The 19776-nt window shown below is 43.7% G+C and overlaps 1 protein-coding gene across 1 annotated transcript in view; it reads left to right on the top strand.

Moving 5' to 3' along the window:
* aos (protein argos) overlaps window positions 1-18782 on the top strand; it is a 25378-nt gene extending 6596 nt beyond the window's left edge. The window contains exons 2-3 of the mRNA XM_022837207.2: window positions 13300-13800; window positions 13961-18782. Coding sequence (XP_022692942.1) covers window positions 13300-13800; window positions 13961-14473 — 1014 coding nt within the window. The 3' untranslated portion in view covers window positions 14474-18782. The remainder of the gene's footprint in view (window positions 1-13299; window positions 13801-13960) is intronic.
* The last annotated feature ends 994 nt before the right edge of the window (window positions 18783-19776 follow it).

Here is a 19776-nt window from a genome sequence, read left to right as displayed (position 1 = left end):
ATATACGTAGAACGATTGAATGAGCCTGAGACAGTACTAACAAAAATACCGGCATACATTAGATCTGACCGGTGAATTCTATCTGCTTAATTATCACGTACGTCGTTTTCGCAGTTGTTGTTGTTGTTGTTTTATTATGCTGATAATGATGGCAGCGTTGTTGCAACTGCTGCGGAACCTCATGATGACTGTGTGAGGTTGTTTTGGCCTGTAAGCATGGCGCCGTTCCTCACCAATTTGCCACGATTGTTGCTGCCGCTATTAATGGTATTGTTGCTGCAGACGCTGATACTAGCAACACTACCAGGAGCAGCACGTCTTTACACCAGGTAGGGCAACGACATGTGGGCAAAACATGTAGACATCGACAAACAAATGCCCCGCCTAACCGTCGTCATAGGATCTAGGTGGCGAGCGGACGTGGAGAGCGTCCAGCAGCATCAGCTCCTTCGTAGTTCATCTATTTTCATTTCCTCGTCCCCCTCGTTCCCCCAACCGCTCCTCAGCCCGAGTCCACGCAAAGCCATGCGTTGTTTCTACAGCAAAAAGAACTCTACGCGTTACGTACTGCTGCTGCGACCGTTGCTCTCTAAGTTGTCATTCATTCCGTCAAGGTTCAAGAGCCTTCAACAGGCCAACCTAGCACTGCTGTTATGGCTAGTCTTATTTAAAAAAAAACTGGGTACGAGTAACTGTCCCGCGCAACCCGCCAAGCGGCCACTTGCGGAAGGACCGACTCGACGACCGTAGTCAGAAGAGAGATAGAAGATTGATGCGCCACGGCACGCACGCAGGCACGCACGCACACATAGAGATAAAAAAGCAAAAGAAGGAAAGGGCGAGAAAGGGCTGCACAGATAGCGGCAGCCAGGCACACTAGCTTGTTACTGTTGCTTTGGCTGATGTTGGTCTATCTTTATTTGGGTGCTATCCATTCAATCCTTCATGTCCACCAGCTGAAGACCGGCCGCTATAGCAAAAGGCGCCTTCTGTTAGTAATAATAGCCTGACTATATCATCTAGCGCACCTGTTACGGTTAAGGTCTTCTGCCCTTGGTGCCAGACCGAACAAGCCTAATCTGAATGCCACCTATTTCCCATTCGGCCGGACCTCGCAAGTTGTTTGCGAACGTGCAGAGAGTACCGTGCCTGCACTCTGAACCCCGCTCTTAGCCTAGGGCGTTAGGGTTAATCACTGAAGAACAATAATGATAGTAAAGCTACCTAAAATACAAGGCCAAGGTAACTTTTTCTTGCGAATTTTCGGATAGTACGTCAAAACATTTGTTTGAATTTGGTCGTGTGTGAATCAGCGTTATATATTCAAGTGGAATTAACTGTAGCAAAGAGTTCAGTTTGCAACGGCGCAGTGTGTAGGGCCTTCGGTTCGCTTTTGGATAGCCTGAAATGTTTAACAATGCTTAGGCTTGTTCAAGTGAATGTTGGGAAGGAACAGGTAGATGGCCTAGAAGCGGAGAGGGACATAATAAGACAGAACAGCCGAAAAAAAGCTATAGGTGAGATAGCTTAATGTTTATCTTTACGGTGAAGCATAAAACAGTTGCAAATAGCTTTCCTCAAACTTCAATCGTAATGTATTAGTGCTGTTTTTTTTTTCTTGTTTACATACCTATTTTTGTATACATACCGCACTATTTTCGTTCGTGATCTGATCATCCGACATAACGGCAATTATCATAAAAATCTACACTTGCGACGACTTTAATTTACAATCTTCTTTGCAGACGTCGTGCCTAGGAGGCTGTTTACCTCTCAACTAATACTGTCTCAATTCAGAATTCCAATTGAAGCAAAATCGACTACGAATGGGGGTTGACGATCGCATATGAACTAGCAGAAGCCTCTGAGGAGCCAGAATTTGGAGAGAGGCCCGACCACTGTCGGCGGCAGCGATAGCCTAGCAGTTGTTACCGCCGCCGTCGCGGTTACCCATCAATATAGGAAACAGCTATAATAAGTACTAGTTAGCGATGAGTTGATCGTTCGAATGCTTTTTCAGACCATGCAAAGTTGGATTGATTGTGAAACACAAGGCGTTATGGGTCCGGGAGTACGTGCGTGAAAGACTGAGGTGAGGCAACTGTAGACGTCGTCGATGCACTGTCGATCATGGACTTGATCAATGACCATTGCTACTATACACTACGATGTCCCATCAGAGACATAATGCCTTATCATCCTGTTAGGGTCATTCACGAGTGCTGCATCTACTGTCCTATGTGGGCCGCCCTATCTAACGACTAGCTACATTGCACTATTACAACGTCTTACGATCAGCAGTCAAGCTCCTATGGCGCTACTAGCACGGCTACTTTGACTACGCGATAGGAACCGCGCGTTTTTTGGCCGTTAGATGATCGATCAATGACAGAAGGGAGTCCGCGTTCAGCTTCAGGTTCGTTTAGCTAGCTGAGTACATCCAGCCAGCTCTGTCCCGCCATTCTTGATTGGCGACGAAGATTATAATGTCAGCCTTTTGGCTCAACTTTCGTCAACTTAAACCGATTGACGAATGAATAATTAACTGCTTGTAATGGGGGACTACCGTAGGGACTGCGACCACACACATATCCATTATTTGCTACGGCAACGATGCTTCTTTGCTGTCTTTGACGTAGATGCGTTACCGGGCATTAGCAAATCTGGCCAACTTATAATGGAAAAGAACGGCGCAGGGATCTAATAATTTTTCTTATTTTAATATTATTTTTATTATTATTATTACTACTACTATGATCACTTTGTGCAGGAGGAACGCTTGTTTTTCGAGCTGATTTCGCGAGAGGAACACGACGAATTCAGTTAAACATACCTTGAGCATGAATAATGAGATGCAAAAAGAAAATACAAGGTACCGAAGGTACCCGCCTCGATGTCAGATCTTCCGAACGGATCGATGAAACAACTGAAATAATAATACTTCGACCGTTCAATTTCAGGCCAACATGTGGCGTTCTGTCAGAGTTAACTATCAGTAATAATATGCTCTAAGATACGCTTTGCCTGCACTGTACTTTCGTAGGCCAATCTGATCTTTAGTTGCATTTGTCTGTCTATGATGGGCTACTTAAGCTGTCAGAATCGTATGGTCAAAACTAACCAATCTGCATGGAATGCTCGAAACTGAAAATTCTATCAGCTCGATCGATCGATTGATCGATCCCCACGAATCCCTAACGAGATGGCAGCGGCGGCTGGTGCTTGCCGCCTCCTCCTCGTCGAACTATTTGCGACCAGTTGCGCGGATCACCATTTGCGGTTGCTGTAATATTGACCCCAATGAACGGTGATGCTGGTAGACGTACAAGTTGTAGTTGTACTAGTATTAGCGGTGCTCGTGGGGGAGCGATCCCTCCGATGACGGTGAAGACTGCGCTGACGGGCCGGGCATATAGATAGAGGAAAAGGAGATAGTTGCCTGCCTGCCTGCCTGCCTGCCTGCCTGCCTGCCTGCCTGCCTGACTGACTGATGGACAGGCAAACGTTGAATCGTCCTTTTGCTGCTGCAATCGCTTCTTATAGTGGCGTCATTTCTGCTCGTTGTAGTGTGCGCTTCTGCTACCGTTACTGCTGCTGCTGCTGTTGTTGTCGCGGCGCGCACTTTGCGTGCTGGGGTTCATTTGATATATTCAATAGCTAAGGGAATTCATCAAGATGCCGAAGTGAGGTCATCGATGTGCTAGTCCATTTTGTGGGACGTACAACTACGTGCAGGTATATTAGATGGATACATGTATAGCACAATGGTATATACCAGAAAAAGGCGGAAGATGAAGAACGGGAGACGAAACTGAGAAGTAGTAGCTGTTGTTGTTGTTGTTGTTGTTGCCTCCACGGTCGCCGTCGAAAAAGTAAAATGAGAAAAAGGAACTAAAGCTAAATAGAAAAATCGACAAAAACAGAAGCAGGATCTACAATGATTTATGTAATCATAATAATCTTAGCGGTTGGTGCAAGAAATTAGCAAGGCTACAGGCTCCTCTCGGGATCGGCACTCCTCCTCTACAGACCCGACGCCGTTCGCTGTTGACGTCGCCACTGTCGTTACGTTGCTGCTTCTGCTGGCGTCGCTGTTGTTGATATACGCCACGACATGATAACACAGGTATGCGGTTGAGGTATGCGCCGACGACGGTGATGATGATAATCGTATGCTGACGTTGATGCCATTGGGGGGTGATTACAGTGTCACAGGCTACTAGTGCTGCCGCTTCTTCTTCTTCTGACGGCGGTGACCACGTATCTTCGTGAAGCCGGGCGATAGCCACAACGACAGGAGACAGTACCACTAACTCAATTGTGGAGTCGGTTTGTTTGTCGTTTGTTGAGTTGAGTTATCACGTACAGGCGCTAGACGGGCTGAATTTTCCATTCGTTTGATACAAGCGCTACGTTTCATGATTATAATAATAGTAATCGTAATAATAAAGTCCTTTCATTGAATCTGTTTTCCTATATGGGTTATCTGATCGAGCATATGGCAGCGGAACACGCAGCCCCGACCAGCTCCGAATGGTCACGAATGCATCGGTGGACCGATGGAAAGGCGTACGACGAAGACGGCACCAGTAGAGACAGCGGAAAGCAACGACAGAACGGCAGAGTGCGATCATCGGCCGACGGACGTGAGCGTCATCTTGATATTGCATTGCCAACCATGGTAAACCTCGCCCGTGTGATGGAATTCCGTGGAATCGAAGTATAATAATCTACCGGGAAGTCGCTGTTACCGGAGATAGATGATAGCGTCTTTTTACTCAATACATTCATATACATGCATGCATACATAGATACCATGCATGCATGCATGCATACATACATACACATGTTCCCCATTGGTCCCTCACGTCTCCTGAAAACGCTTCGAACGTCCTGCGTATACATTGCCACATCGCTACTACGTAGCGTACTGAATATTTGGCCAGACGTGATAGGCACGCGTGATGTGGTCTCAATTTAAAACTGTAAACACCGCTGAAAGCCAACCGGCTGAAGCAATGCTCACAGCAGTACTGCATGTAAAATATATATATAATCTTGCTGCCTGCCTTGCGTACGCAGCTTGCTCGTTGAGTGTACGGATTTTCAATAAAATTTGTTGAATGGCGTAATCGTTACGGGCAACGGAATGTTTACGTGAAAAGTCACGGTTTACAATCGTGGGCTAATCTATGGGGCTGGAGCTTAATCAGAATTGCTCGCTACGATTTATGGCACCGGTAATGATTACAAGTCGCAGCATCTCTCTAACGACCTTACCTATCGAAACAATTATATATACTATACCATTATCATGAATTTCTGGTCAGGGTATGCTGAAACGGGAATCAGGGTTGGCAGCAGCAGCAGCAGCAGCAACGCCATTGGCCATCATCAACGCATATATATATATATATATATATATACTGACAGATATTTAGATATTGACTATCTCTGTAGCTGTTTCTGTCCATCGATTCTTTGGCCTTTTGCTTCATCACTCGGTCTGTTTGACTGCCGATTTATTCCGTCGTCGCGCATTTCTTCTTGCGTCCATCCCGTTTCTCCCTCGGTTTGGCATCGTCGTTATTATTACAATACGCAGCCGCCGCCGCTGCTGTAGCCGCCATAGACAGACTGGCAAACACGCATACCGTACGTTGATCGCCACTCGCCAACGGCCAAACGCCGTTCATCATCCGAACAAGTATCATGATCTTCATCTGATTAAATTGCAGTAACATCAGAACTATCCGCGTCATCAGATTGGAATGACGACCATCCACCCAGAGCCCAGATTCCATCAGTAGAATCATAATCATCATTCTTATTCGCGTCCTAGAGTACCTGAATGTGTGCACGCATGTTTCTGTGTATGCATCTGTGGTCCAGCTAGTCAACGGTGATAGCGGCAGTGGGGCACTGGTTATCTGGTCATAGTAAACAGCAGTGACAGCCATAACCTCAGTGGTGGCCGTTTACAGGTAATCGTAGTGGATGCAGGAGAGAAATAATCATTATTGTCCTCTATCATTGAGCTCTAGTCGCTTGGCCTATTGAACCTGCCAGGACGAATCCACCATGGACACAAGCTGTGTATCAGTCATTTTCCTTGGAACATGGTGATAATAATAATAGTAGTAGTAGTTTATTTTCTACAGTTCGTTTATTAAGGAGGGTGTTGCATTTAAACCTACTGCCTCCTTCGGCTTTATGAGTTTCGTACGAGACGAGACATTGCCAAAAATGACAGATTATTTTATCTTCCTCACCGATGATTCTTGCTAGAGTTCTATGAATAAATTGTTGTTGACCTTTGCATACTATTAGGGCTACGTACTATATTCATTATTTGCAATCCCTACGATACATTGAGGGCAATCCTTGCTCTAATTTATGCATTAAAAATAAATGGAGAGATAACCTGTTGATGCAAGAATCACATAGATACGCTTGGTGCCATTTTGTAGCGATGCCTATTAATTGAGTGTCTTTTTTTTTTTTTAAGTCTGTGTTAAATACGCAATTTTAGCGTCACGATTAATCAAATATTCCTGGCGTTCCATCCCGAAGTTATTTACTTTACAGAAAAAAAATACATGCTTCAAAATAACGCCTTCAAATAGTAAGAGTCCTCGTAATTTTTAAATAACAAGTCTACTTTGAAAAATAAATCTTTCAAACAGTCTTTACACGTACAATAAGCTAAAGTTAGTTGTAGCTTGAAGGTACCTACGTGCTTTTGTGGGTATGTTTCTGTGTGTGTATGCAGTCATGTGTGCGAGTCTGTATGTGAGCGTATTGATTCGTATCAATCCGATTACGGTGAGGCGTATATGGCAAAGTCAATGGGCTACAGCAGAAGCAGTGGCCCAACGAAGACGTCCAGCGCCGCTGCCGCCACCGCCGTCGCTTTCACGAATACCACCCTAAACACTAGCCGAAATGACGACGATGACGATCGTCGTAGTTGTTGTTATCGTCGTCTTCATGGTGCTGCTGCTGCTGCTGTGTTCCCGCAGCGAAGGTAGCGAAGACGCAAGAACAGCGGCATCAGCCGACGGCCGTTCATAGTCGTTAGCTCGTTGGCTGAGTGAGTCTCTTCAATGAGTCACTTCTGTTTTTGCCTTTGCTGGTTTCAACGTAGGGTATTATAGAACAACAATTCCGATCCCAAGTGATCGTGAATGCCGATCAGAGCCAAAGTCACTACAGCCAACCGATGGGCGGATGGCAGCGTCGGACGTCGGATGAACGAAAAAACCAAGAAAGATAGATGCTGCTGCTGCTGCTGCTGCTGCTGCCTAGAATGAATGAATGGAGCCGCCAGCAGCAGCATAACAACAGCCGCAGCAGCAGGGAAAGGTGCTGCAACTACGAAGATGACGACTGCTACTACAACGACGGCAGCAGCATCAACGATCATCGACGGACAGCGATGATGGCGGTGGGCGCTGCAGTGACGCATGCGACAAACGAGGTGGTCATTGCCGCCGCGACGGTGAAGACCCAGCACCGACGAGGAAAAAGAAGACGAAGCAAACGGCGGCGTGAAGAGCGGAAAAGGCGACAAAGAGAGCGGAGAGAAAAGGGCAGAAATCGAAGACGATGCAAAAGGAAGAACAAGTATGGCGAAGGAAATCGTCGAGCACATCGGTCAAACATCAGAAGACGGAGAAAAGGACGAAGTATTGCCCGCTGATGCCGTTCTCGTTGGCGCTCTTTCGGAATAGAGGGGAGGGATGGAATGGCAACTGATGGCTTCGACGACTATTTAGCAGCAACCGACCGATCTAGGAAGAAGGAGCTTCAACCGTAGCATTGGCAAGAGCAGCATTTGTACCAAAGGCAGAAACAAAGAAGACATCGAAAAGAAAAGATAAAAAAAAGGGAGCCGACTGAGGTGCTTGCGGGTGTAGGGGCAGCTGAAGCCAGACCAGCTAAATGTAACTGCCGACGAAAAAGATGTTGCTGCCAACAAAGGCCTCGAAAACTACCTAAAATCCTGTAGACTGAAATGGAAGACAGTCAGCACACAGAGAAAGGGGCGTCAACAGGCGATAAAGGGAGAATGCAAAATGGAAAGTGCGAGGAATAAAGCAAGGGGAAATGGAGCGTAGGCGCAGAGGGAGCGGGGGTGGAGAAGAGATAGTGAGAGAGAGAGAGAGAGAGAGAGAGATTGATAGAGTGTGACACACACAGTGATGCATGAGCAAGCGCTGCTTGAAACACCGAGCTACTAGCTACTACTATATAACGAATAGGAGAAGAAAAATCAAAATCAAAGGAAAAGGAGTAGGAAAGTAGAGATAATGCCAGAATGAACCGACACTAAAAGAAGCGGCGTGGACTGACTTTGAAAGCCGACCAATCCGACGACACCGCCGCTAATTTTATCGTGATAATTATTACTTGGTTCCGCGATAGTAATGATGAAAAATTTTAGTATTTCTAATAGCGATATTACGAAACAAAAAGATAGACCTGACGTAATACTAATTACTGCGTTAGTCATTGCCATCATCTTCCTAATTAAAGCTAACAAACGGACTTACGTAGAACTACTATAATTGATGATTTACTTATTTAGCTCTTATTGCTAGAAGCTATTACTTCTGCTGCAGTTACCATGCTGGAGACGCCCCGATTTTAATTATTTAACTTCGCTATTATCTGTATTCCTCTTGCTTTCCACAGCCATTTCTTAGCTCGAAACCCCTCGGGCGGATCGTGGTGAAGTTAGGAGCAACGATTAAGTGTAACAATAGAAGTCGTAGTGCTTTGTGCGTTGTACGTGTTATTTGTGAATGCAAGATTGGAGAACCAATAGTGGTAGTATCAGTGTTTGCCTGTTCTTTGTACGTATTTTGGCCTACGTTGGCTAATCCTGCTGGTGCATCACAACATCCTCGTATCAGCTCGTCTTCTATCATCGCTTTTTGATCGGTATTTATTGATGATAATGCTGAGATGCACCACTCTGCAGGCGGCCTAACTTCCAGGGTCTCTAGGGATCGTTGGAAGGAAGCAACAGAAAAGCCAAGCAGAAGACTCGCAATAGGAACGCAGGCCGCATCTGCGACCATTGAAGGCAGCGAGGAAGAAGGGAATCTTACTCGCTTTATGCTGCGGCCTGACGATCACGAGCACCGTTAGCACCGCCGTTCGTTGGCGATCCCAGTCATGATCAGACAACGGTCATCAGTGGTTTGCTTGCTCAATTGGCTGGCTGACAATAAACACATGAATCAATCAATGAGTACGCGCAATGGTAGTAATTGAATGAAAGAAACACCAGAAAATTGGACGAACGTAAAACGCAGAAACGAGTAAATGCATTCCTGTTTATGTTCACTAATCACACTATTCTAATATCTGCCTTAGAGAAAGAAAAACTAGTAATTAAGCTACGCTTACTAGCTATTGCGGTGTTGCTCAATTTCTATCTGGCCACTGTAATGAAGTAAATCAGATATTATGGAGTTGCTGGCTGTATTCCATTACCTACAAATTGCTGCTGACGCACGTTTAGGTATCGGCACGGTAATATTCTGGGGCTTTGCGTGTCATTCGTCAGAGATCGGTAAATTCTTCTTTTTTTGGCTCTGGTAGTCTTAGTGACACGGGAAAACGCCAGCGGGATTAACTTCAAGCGCACTTTGAACTATTTGCTGTTCGATCTGTGCACCTGCGCTTAGCGAAATGTACACGATCGTCGTCGAACCGGATATGTAATAGTGTGGACCTTCTTTAGTTTGCTCTCGTCCTTCTGACTGCTGCCGTAACGTTGTCATTCGAAAAACTTCGATAACCGGTTAGTCAATCGACCGCTTGGTTAGTCGCTCTACACTATGTCCTTCAGGCTTATTCATAGCGTATACTAGCATAGTAATTGCAGCCCTCCATTTTGCTCATCTGAACTTGGGGCCTGCAGATAGGAAGCCCCATTTGGGGGCATTAACATGCGCTCGCCCACTGCAGCCTTACGTTGTGCTATTATTATTCTCAATGGAATGAACGCGCATTACTATGGGGTAACCAACGGTTAAGTGTAGCTCGGATCGACGCTCGCTTTCAAAAAGGGGCGAACAGCATCATGACGACCACGAGAAAAAGCTGCTGCTGCTGCTCCAGGAAGAAGAAGAAAAGAGGCGCGACAGAAGTCGAGGCAGAAGATCGGGCTCCATACCGAGCCGTCGATCGTCGTGTTTCAGCAGTCGACCGCGTCTACCTGGGTACTAACATCACCGCAACCATCATCGCCAGCCGTAGCGACTCTCACACATGCGCATATGGTACTCCCGGTAGAGTTCCAGGCGCTGCCTTCTTCTTCATCATCATCGCAGGCAAATGCCGCTCCTCTCGGCAGCCGGTTTGCCTTTGTCCCTCCCTCTGCCTAGCGCTCCCCTGTTGATTCTGAAACGCTCCTCGAAGCCGATGGGACTCTCTATCTAGTCACAGACAACGAAGGAGCACCGGCTGAGGAAGATCATCTGCTTGAAGGCAGCGTGCGTTACCGGTGCCAGCAAAAGCACGCGGAGAAACGGGCTTACGCACACCTTCTGTGCCCGTCGATCCGACTCAACTTGTTCTCTAGCGGTCTACGAAGTGGTTTTTACAATGGTTTCAGAATCTATGGGACTGCAAGCAGCAGTCGCCTGTATGGATGTGTATATATATATATATATATATATATATATATATATATATATATAGGAAGGGCTTTCAGAAGATAAATGTTGTTGTCTAACACAGGACTGCTTCTGCTCGTATTTGCGAGTTGGCAACCTATCCTTAAGGAACGAGCTCAGCCGACTGATTTTGAGATAATCATGGTTATGTAGTATACTACGAGTTCAGCGATTTGGAAAAGCAGCTAGCTAGACTCGTACATTATTCTTTAAAACATAGTTTTCTACATCTATATCTAAAATATGTCCCAATTACTTCATGGTCCTGCTCGAAGCAAACCTGATGATTGTCCAAATATTTTTGCTCTCTGCATGAATCAACGGTAATTTCATTTACATGCCCTGAAAGCTAAAAGGTCAAACAAAATGTCGTACGAATAAGATAATTCTCTCGACTTTCAGTTTGGTATCGATGAACACCGCGCAACTGACTAACAGAATACGATCCGACTGAGAATAGTGTCAGGTTAGAGGGGTAACCAGTGACTAGGTTCGGTAATAGCATCTATGCCTCATTCAAAGGAATGCCTCATTCAAAATGTCATCTCCTTATTTTTTTTTAACTAAATGAGGAAACGACGGTACCTTAGCGTAAAATTTTTTTTTTATTTGCGCAAATTGTGTAGTATTTAGGTATCGTTGGAGGGATTTGAAGAAACAACTTCTGCTAACTCCTAAGCCGTTAATGCCAACTTGTCGATTTCATTATAGTATGACTTAGGGATTCTCATTGTACTAGTAACCCATTTTTGGCCTCTTGAAACACCCCAATGAAATACTTCTCTAAGTCTCATTAATATGGTGTCATTAATATTATTCTCATTAATATTTTGGACGAGCTCTTGCCAACTATGATTGTGTATATATATATATATATATATGCACAATCATAGTTGCTAAGCTTCTATTCATAAAAAAAAAATCATATAATGCACAGCAAAAAATATCACACATGCATATATAACAAAAAACAACAATGTAACAACAAAATGCAGACGATATTAGACTGAAAATAGAGCAAAATTCGACGCAGTTTTCATCCGTACGCAGTTTTTTTGATAATATGTGTACAGGTGTATGTCAAAAACTTCCATTTCTAAGTGTCGCATACCTCAGCACCGATGGTTTGCTATGCTCAGAAGTGTCCTCTGTATTTTCAGTTCATTCGCGAGTTATAGGACCTAAAGTGCAGATCTCTTTTTGGAAGTTTAGCATCGGCACCAACGTTCCATTTGCAACAACCATCTACGTCCTATTACTCTTACCACCTATCAATGAAGCCCGCCAATGACTGGCGATAAATGACTATACTAATTAAGTCAAACAACCACACCTTTGAGTGTCTGTATAATCACACTGCCAATGATTGTCTGAAACATTTTTAGGTCTGCAATCTGCGATGAAGATCCAAAAAGTTATGGATTAGTTATAGAGCCCGACACTTACTAGCACTTAACAGCCTAATAGTATTATAGGCACAAGGTGTATAGCATGAGCCAGTGTTAGCTGTTTAACCCGCTTTTATAGAGCCCAATGGGGACATCTGATCGGTGAGTATCCTGCGAGTGTCATTATGGCAGTCTTTGGTTCTTGACTTCTTCGCCGAAGCGTGATACCTGTTCCGACGGGACATCAGGCCTGCAGGAACAACACTGTCGTTTTTTGAACTTTTATGTGCGCCGGTCTGGTGGGAACACATCAACGCAAAGAGCCCAGACCCATTGTACGAAACAACAACTCGCAACGCTGCTCACTTAGCTTTCAGCGAGAAGCTACGAAAGCCCGACAAATCTGTTTTCAAGCTGGCAAAGCGGCTGAGTTGCTGTTTCAAGAAGTGCTGTTACGTTGACGTTGTTACAAGTATACAGACAGACAGGAGGCGATAGATACAACAACCGCTGGGGATCCACCACGCACATAAGCGCCATGCTCGACCTGTCGTTGACCGACCGACTGACTGCTGAAAAATGCACACTGTATTAGCCTTTGTGCTACTCCTCGTGATTGTGATGACTGTGATGATGACGGTAGATTAAGATGCCGAAAAACCTGTTTCGGCCTGGATCTTCGCTGACCTACTCTCTCTGTGTCTCACTGTCAGCCTCGAGTGCGGTCAGTAACAGCCGCCGGAACAAAGGCTGAAGGACCAGTCTGAAACACGTGCGCTTGTAGACTGGCGCATGAATGGTACTTCACTTCATGTACAGTAATATATATAATACATAGCGACACGTACTGACGCCGACTGAGCAGGCCGTAATAAGGCCGAGAACACCAGCGGCCTGAACCTATGCATTTGCGTAGTAGTACTACATTCTAAGCTTTGTTCATTTTGTAATAGGCTATAGAAAGAACTATAACACTAACAAGAGAACTACCACATTTCTGTTTAAGGATATGCGTTGTGAAATTTTTTTAATATCAAGTATTACTGTTGATAGATTCGACGTGAAAGGTATGAAACGATCTAGACAAATAATAGCTGACTTCGGTGTACACATTGACTGCAAATAGCCGGTCACACAAAAGTACATCATACAGGTGACTCAACGTTAAAAAGCTGTTATTCTAAAATGACTGAAAAAACAATTGGCCACTGCGATTTCAGAGTATGGAGTCAGACCTTCCCGAGTGCGCGCCACGCCAGGTGTGCAATCGCATAGATGTCTACTCAACCCCGTGGGTCGAACGACAGTGTCGCTGCCCATCCGGCCCGGGTATCAACAAACAGCAGGCTTGCCCTCAAACGGTGGACGCCGAGGACGGCCACTCACTAGTGGATCGGACCCGGTTATTTAAAACTTGCGAGCCTATTCGTACGCTGCCGATGTGCAGATACTTCCGTGACTTCACGTGGACGATTGAACAGATGGGAACAGCATCGGCTTCCTCATCATCATCAACAACAGCAGCATCCTCTATGGCAGGTGCGAATGGGGCTGCAACGAGTAGAGGGGACAGCGGCAGTAGCAGCGGTGTGGGTCGCCAGACGGTGCATTGCGTTTGTCCCAGAAACTCCGTGGCGTATATTGCGCGTCATGAGGCTATCCAAGCCGCGGATGGAACTGTGCAAGGCTTCAAGTACTCGTTTGCGTGCTCTCCACAGAGCGTAAGTGTCTGCCTATTGAAAATTAGTTCTTTTGCGTTCACTGCATTTGTTTCTTGGGATATAGGATGATTAAATGATACCAAATTACATATGCTCTAAAACAGCGCTATGATACCATTAACGTTTTCAAATGTTTTATTTATTCGTCGTAAAATTACAGAGGCAGGCGTGTGCGCCGTCAGAGCCTTGTCGTTTGTTTACGGTAAAGAGACGCCGGTTCGTCGATGAGGTGAACACCAATACACTTTGCGAATGTGGCTCTAAGCGCCGTTGTCCATCGCATCACACGGACGAGTCCATAAGTCCGGGGTCGTTCTTCAAAGAAGACCATGTCAAGGTGTTCACAGGATTCTGCCAGCCAGTTCCCAAAGAATCAGTTCCTTTAACAGGATCAGCCCCAATACAATTGGCATCATCGTTCAGTCCACAAACTGCTATGCCTCTAACAGCAGCCCTCATGGCAGACGTGAACGTAACTTCAGCACCCTTTGAACATTTTGCCGCTACTACAATAAATAGCAATTCTACAAGTGCCAGTAGGAGTGTGACTGAGCTGACCCCTCTTCAATACATGACCCCGGACGGAAGCCACGGAAACAATAGCAGCAACGGCGGTAACAGCACCAACGATACAACCAGCAGTGGCAGCAAGGGCAGCTCGAGTAGTTCTTAGACCTTTAGAGACATTGATTGATTTTGTCCTGAAGCCGTAAAAAATGAATTACGACGAGGTGAACTAATAGAAGTCCGGCTATTGTGAAGTGCACCATCGAACTTGTCTGAGTCTCTAATGCCAATATGCTATGTGAACTTGATCGATGTACCACGCGCCGGTCGTCGAGTTCTCGCGGTCAGGACGTCGAAAGAAGCAATGCTTCGTGTTACTCCACGGTGGGCTAATTACACAACAAGTGAAACAGTCTAGGCATAACTAGTTCGAGGTGAACACATGGTACCTCTGCTCCTATGAGCTCCCATCAATAGATTTCCACTCATTGATTGCTAACATTGTAGCCCCATCAGCGTAACCATCAGAAACGTCAACTACCCTCATCGATCCTGTCCTATTTTCCTAAAGTGCATATATACATGCACATTTACTGTGCACTGTGCTTTGCTGTCAATTCTACGGTCCGTGATATTGACAGTATGCGCTTACGGCAATTGGGGCTCAACAAGTCGGCTCGGTGATACCAGGTATCGTTGTTAAACACAAAAGGCAGCAAGAGTGAAAGAATTACCGTCGTCGTTAACAGAAACGACGACAACAACAACAACAACATCTTCCTCCAGTAGAAGCATTGCGGATGGACTGATTCGTTTACCGAGTCGGGCGCGTATCAGACTATCGGCACAGACAGACAGTCAGACAGACAGACCGACAGGCAGGCGGGCAGGCAGGCAGGCAGGCAGGCAGGCAGGCAGGCAGGCAGGCAACAACGACAACACATGGTCTCATAGTGAACTTCGTTTAACTTCATTAGTTGTTGGCTCTACGCTCAGTGGTATGAGGGCTAGACGAACATTGAGGGTCACGGCCGCTTAACGCTTCTGGAGGTCATCTTTACGATAAGGTCACCCGGTCCCGTCACGTCGTCCCCTCCGCCCGCCTTCATACGGCATCGTCACTGCCGAAGCAGTGGCAGAGGCCATACGTCGTGGGGCCGCAGAGAGAGAGAGAGGAACCAACGAGCCAACTAGGCCTAGAGGCAGGCAAGCAGCCCGTATCCTGTCGATCTAACGTCTGACGAAGTTTGGCTTCGCAGACGCAAACGCACACGAGGGACACACATACATATACTATTGCGTATACGGACTAAAATACACACAGTTTTCTACGAACACGACAGACGAAGATAAATGCTATGAAAGTGGGACGCATTAGTTCATTCTCGGTAGTAAAACGCAGAAAAAAAATGGTGGTGAAAAGAGACTGAGCTGGTGAGGGAGGGAAGTGAGAGGGACGAGTCGAGTCAAATAATGAATATATGGGTGCACAAGGAAACGAAGAATAAAGGAGGGAATTAGTTCGTATGACACGCAGAGAAAAGTGGACCAAGAAAACAATATAACGAAAGAAGAAGCATCGAGTGGCAATAAAAATAAAAATTATTTTTGATTTTATTATTATTATCATCCATCAGACCCCTATGCACCATTTCGTTGGGTCTTTGAGAGTAATTTTTCCGGAATTTGAAGCTAATGAAGCCGTATCATCGTCATCAGCAACCCATAATGTACAAACAACATGTTGCTGGGTGACCCCGCAACCACTATTATTACTATCGGGCCGACGCCCAAATTTCATCGTTGGTTTATCCTGTAGTTCAGCATAACAACCCTATTTTCCTGTTTCTACAGTAGCTAAGGTCAATAACTGCTATTTGATTACTACAGTCGGATAATAATCGCGTAACATCAAGATTTTTACTAGTAGCAATTACCTGTACCGCAACATGTGTCTGTTCATGTTTATGATCACACTAATTATGGCTGTGTTTAGGTCGTATTTTTGTCAGTGTAGTATACAGAAAAGCTGTAGTGGCCGTCATTAAGGACACCGAAACATCAGGTTCGGGTTTGACTAGATCTAGTAGACAGAACAAGATGGCGTGGATCGGTCAACTGCACAAAATACGATGATGAAGCAGAGATAAATGTCGCTATGTCTACTCCAAATATAGCATTTGGAATAATGAAGCATTTCGCGCAATCGTCTAGCCCCGAATAGAGAGCATTACCATGAACCCCACAGAATATGGTAAAAGGAGAAAACTTGGAAAAGAACTTCCCAATATTTTCTCGATAGCTCAAAGTAAACAATAACTAATTTGTTTTTTGTTAAACTGGCAGACCAAAGAAACGAATAATTGTCCCTTCCCCCCTCAAACTTGACAGAAGAATCGAGGCTCCGGTGCGCGATGACGGCCACTTCGCAGCATCAACGTTAGCGATGACACATCTGCACAACAAAGAATTCGCGTTCGCGGAGAATTTTATCAGATGTTAGATGGATTAATAGTATGATTAAACGGGATTCTAATAGGTTTATGGGATTCCTAAGTTCTATTTTTTTTTTTTTTTTTTTTTTTTTTTTGTTTACACATTGCACTTAGACCCTGTACAACTGTATGTTCTCGTTAGACGAGTACGAAGGCTCGATAGATTTAAAAATAACGATAATGGTATGATGACATCATCGTTACATTAAATGGCGCAAATACGTTCTGTCTGTTAATTTATCGCAAAATCACAATAGATAAAAAAACTATGATCTTAAAGATCTCAGAACGCCGTTACTCCAACGATACTAGCAGCTACAGAAAACGGCAGGCTCAAACGTTCTTCAATCGATAATAAAGCATATTCAGCAACAGTAATGACATTGGTAACCCATACGAAGATTTGGATTGAGCAATAAGCACTACTAAGAAATGGCTACTCTATTAATAGTCTATAAAAAATGGGCCTTTAACGCTTCCTTGCAACACGTGTATGAGCTCGAATAGACAAGCGAAACATTTGTTACTTCTGCTTGGACGAATTCATAGAACAGACAGGCTTAATAGACAGGAGGAGTGTCGTTGGTTTTATCTAAATAATTTTTTGTACCACCCTTCATTGTAAAATGCCGATAGTTGTTGCGACAATGACTTCAGAGTACTATAATAATAATAATAATAATAAAAAATGGAGATGATATATCTATAAATACATATCTATATTTATAAAGCATAGTAATACTATTAAATAATAACCTATTTATTAATAAATGAAGGAGAAAAGCTGATAGGGGGCGCTTGGAAGTGATTAATGATAGAAAATCTACGGAAAAACATTAGGCAGTGTATGGCATACTTACTGGACGACTAAAAAAGGAGAAACTAAAATGAGACTTACGTCCGGTACTGCCATTAAGTACTGCGTCGGACGGAACCAACTACAAACTGCTACTGATACCACTAGTGTTACTAGCGGCGCTAGTGTACTGTCGAAAAACAAACCGCTCACTGAAGTACCACATGGATGATTCATGAATCAGGGGATATTTTCTAACGTGTAGAAAAAGCTTAATTATTCCTAATTTATTATTGAGTATCATGATTTTTTTCAAAAGTGAAAGTGTAGTGTTGTTGTTACTGTTAATGGTCGAAAGTTCGGCCATTTTCGGAGCTTCAAGTATAAAGCACGCCACGTTTGTCGAACATGTAGACCCACTTGACAAAAACAAGTCCTACCATTTCCGTTAGCACTCTTAATCACTTCGCAAGCTCCATCAGCAATAATAATCTATGAAACGACATGTGCGCACTGAATAAACGCAAACAAAACAAGGACGCTATAAGAAGAAGCTTGTAGGAAGATAGACACAGTGAACGCTAATATATTACAATCGATGCTCAAGCGATGCTTCATTTTTTCGGGCCTGAGAAAAGCGAGCTAAAATCACGTAAGCTTATATTCGTGTAAATATAAAAAAATAAGTGACGTTTTTGGTGTATACGCATTTTAACTAAGCCTGGCAAAAAAATACGTTTCCGCCAATCGAAAAGGTAGCCCGCGTGCTGTTTTCAAAATTGTCAAATTTAACGTTAAGATGTGTACATGAATCAAACTGTTGCAACATCAGGACGGAACCCTTGTAAGCAAGCGCGTTATGTACAGAGAGATCACTATTATAGAACTGATTATTATTGTACAGTGTATATAAAAAAAAAAAACAGGTTTGAAGGAAAGTACAAAAATCTAAAAGGTTAGACACATCACAGAGAAGAAGAAATATTGAAGAATAACCGACAGGTTAAGCGGAAGGATGAACATATGATGACGGCAAGGAAGATCTAAACAACGTTGAATGTTAGTGGAAACAAGAAGGTCATGAAGTTTCTGTACGATAGTAAAAAGTCTGGATGCCTAACAGAGGGTCTTCCAAACAGAAAAACAAAAATTAATAAAAAGTAGCAAAAAGATTATAGAAAATACTTTTGGTGTCTTCTATGTAAGCTATTGCATACACGCTCGTATTGAAATTAGATCCCAAAGTCTCTTTATTTTCTAAAGAGCGCTCCAAGTTTCAAGCTTGCTTTTGTACAATTGTATATGCCCGTATTACTTCTAGGCTGGTTTTTAAAGATTTTTTTTTTCATTTTCATTCTTTGTGGTATAATCAACGTCCTGAAAACATAGTATTTCGTTAAATTAGAACGGTTCACGTTTAATATATATGTAATTTGTAAACTATATAAAATTGTACATATCCGGCGAATTTACCTAGCTGTATCACTAATGCAGTTTAACCTAGTTGTACAAAGGCTTTATATATAATAGATAAAGCACGTATTGTTTTAACAAAAAAAAACTTAGAAAAAAACGACAAAGACTCTAGGCGGTAGGTATTTCTTGTAAGGAGTTTAACTATAATTGCTATATTACTACGATCGCGAAGTTTACTTTAATGAATTCACATATATTTTATGGAAAAGTATTATATATTTTTAATTCGATCGGCTTGTGGTACTCTAACAATCCTTAATGCTTGCTCACTTCGTGAATTTCTTACTTGTATGCGCAAACATTTGTTAGCAATACCACCTAGTTTTTATAATTCTCTTTGTTAACCGTTGAGTACCAAGGGGCTTAAAAGATCGGAAGATCGGCTTGACAACAATTTGTTCGCTTCTAACATTATTACATTGCATTAAACGGCTGATTTTTATCACAAAACAAATGTCTCTAATTCGAAGTTCGAATCCAAGATTATCTTGTAAGTCTAGAACCTAAATATGCTGTGTGTTATACGCAATATAACGACTTTTAAATATGTAAACTTACCATAAACTAGAATTTTTTTCCGTTTAAAATATAATAGAAAAAAATTAGTTGAAATTATTTTTAAAGGGCACACTTGGGAACAGCTATGGGCATTTTGACCCGAGACTCTTCTGTACGTATGGATTGTAGCCAGTAAAACATGTT

This window comes from Varroa jacobsoni, unplaced genomic scaffold, assembly GCF_002532875.2.
Source record: "Varroa jacobsoni isolate VJ856 unplaced genomic scaffold, vjacob_1.0 scaffold_695, whole genome shotgun sequence".
Classification (NCBI taxonomy): Eukaryota; Metazoa; Arthropoda; class Arachnida; order Mesostigmata; family Varroidae; genus Varroa; species Varroa jacobsoni.
The sequence above is the reverse complement of the archived record's forward strand: the minus strand, read 5'-3'. Positions and strand labels throughout refer to the sequence as shown.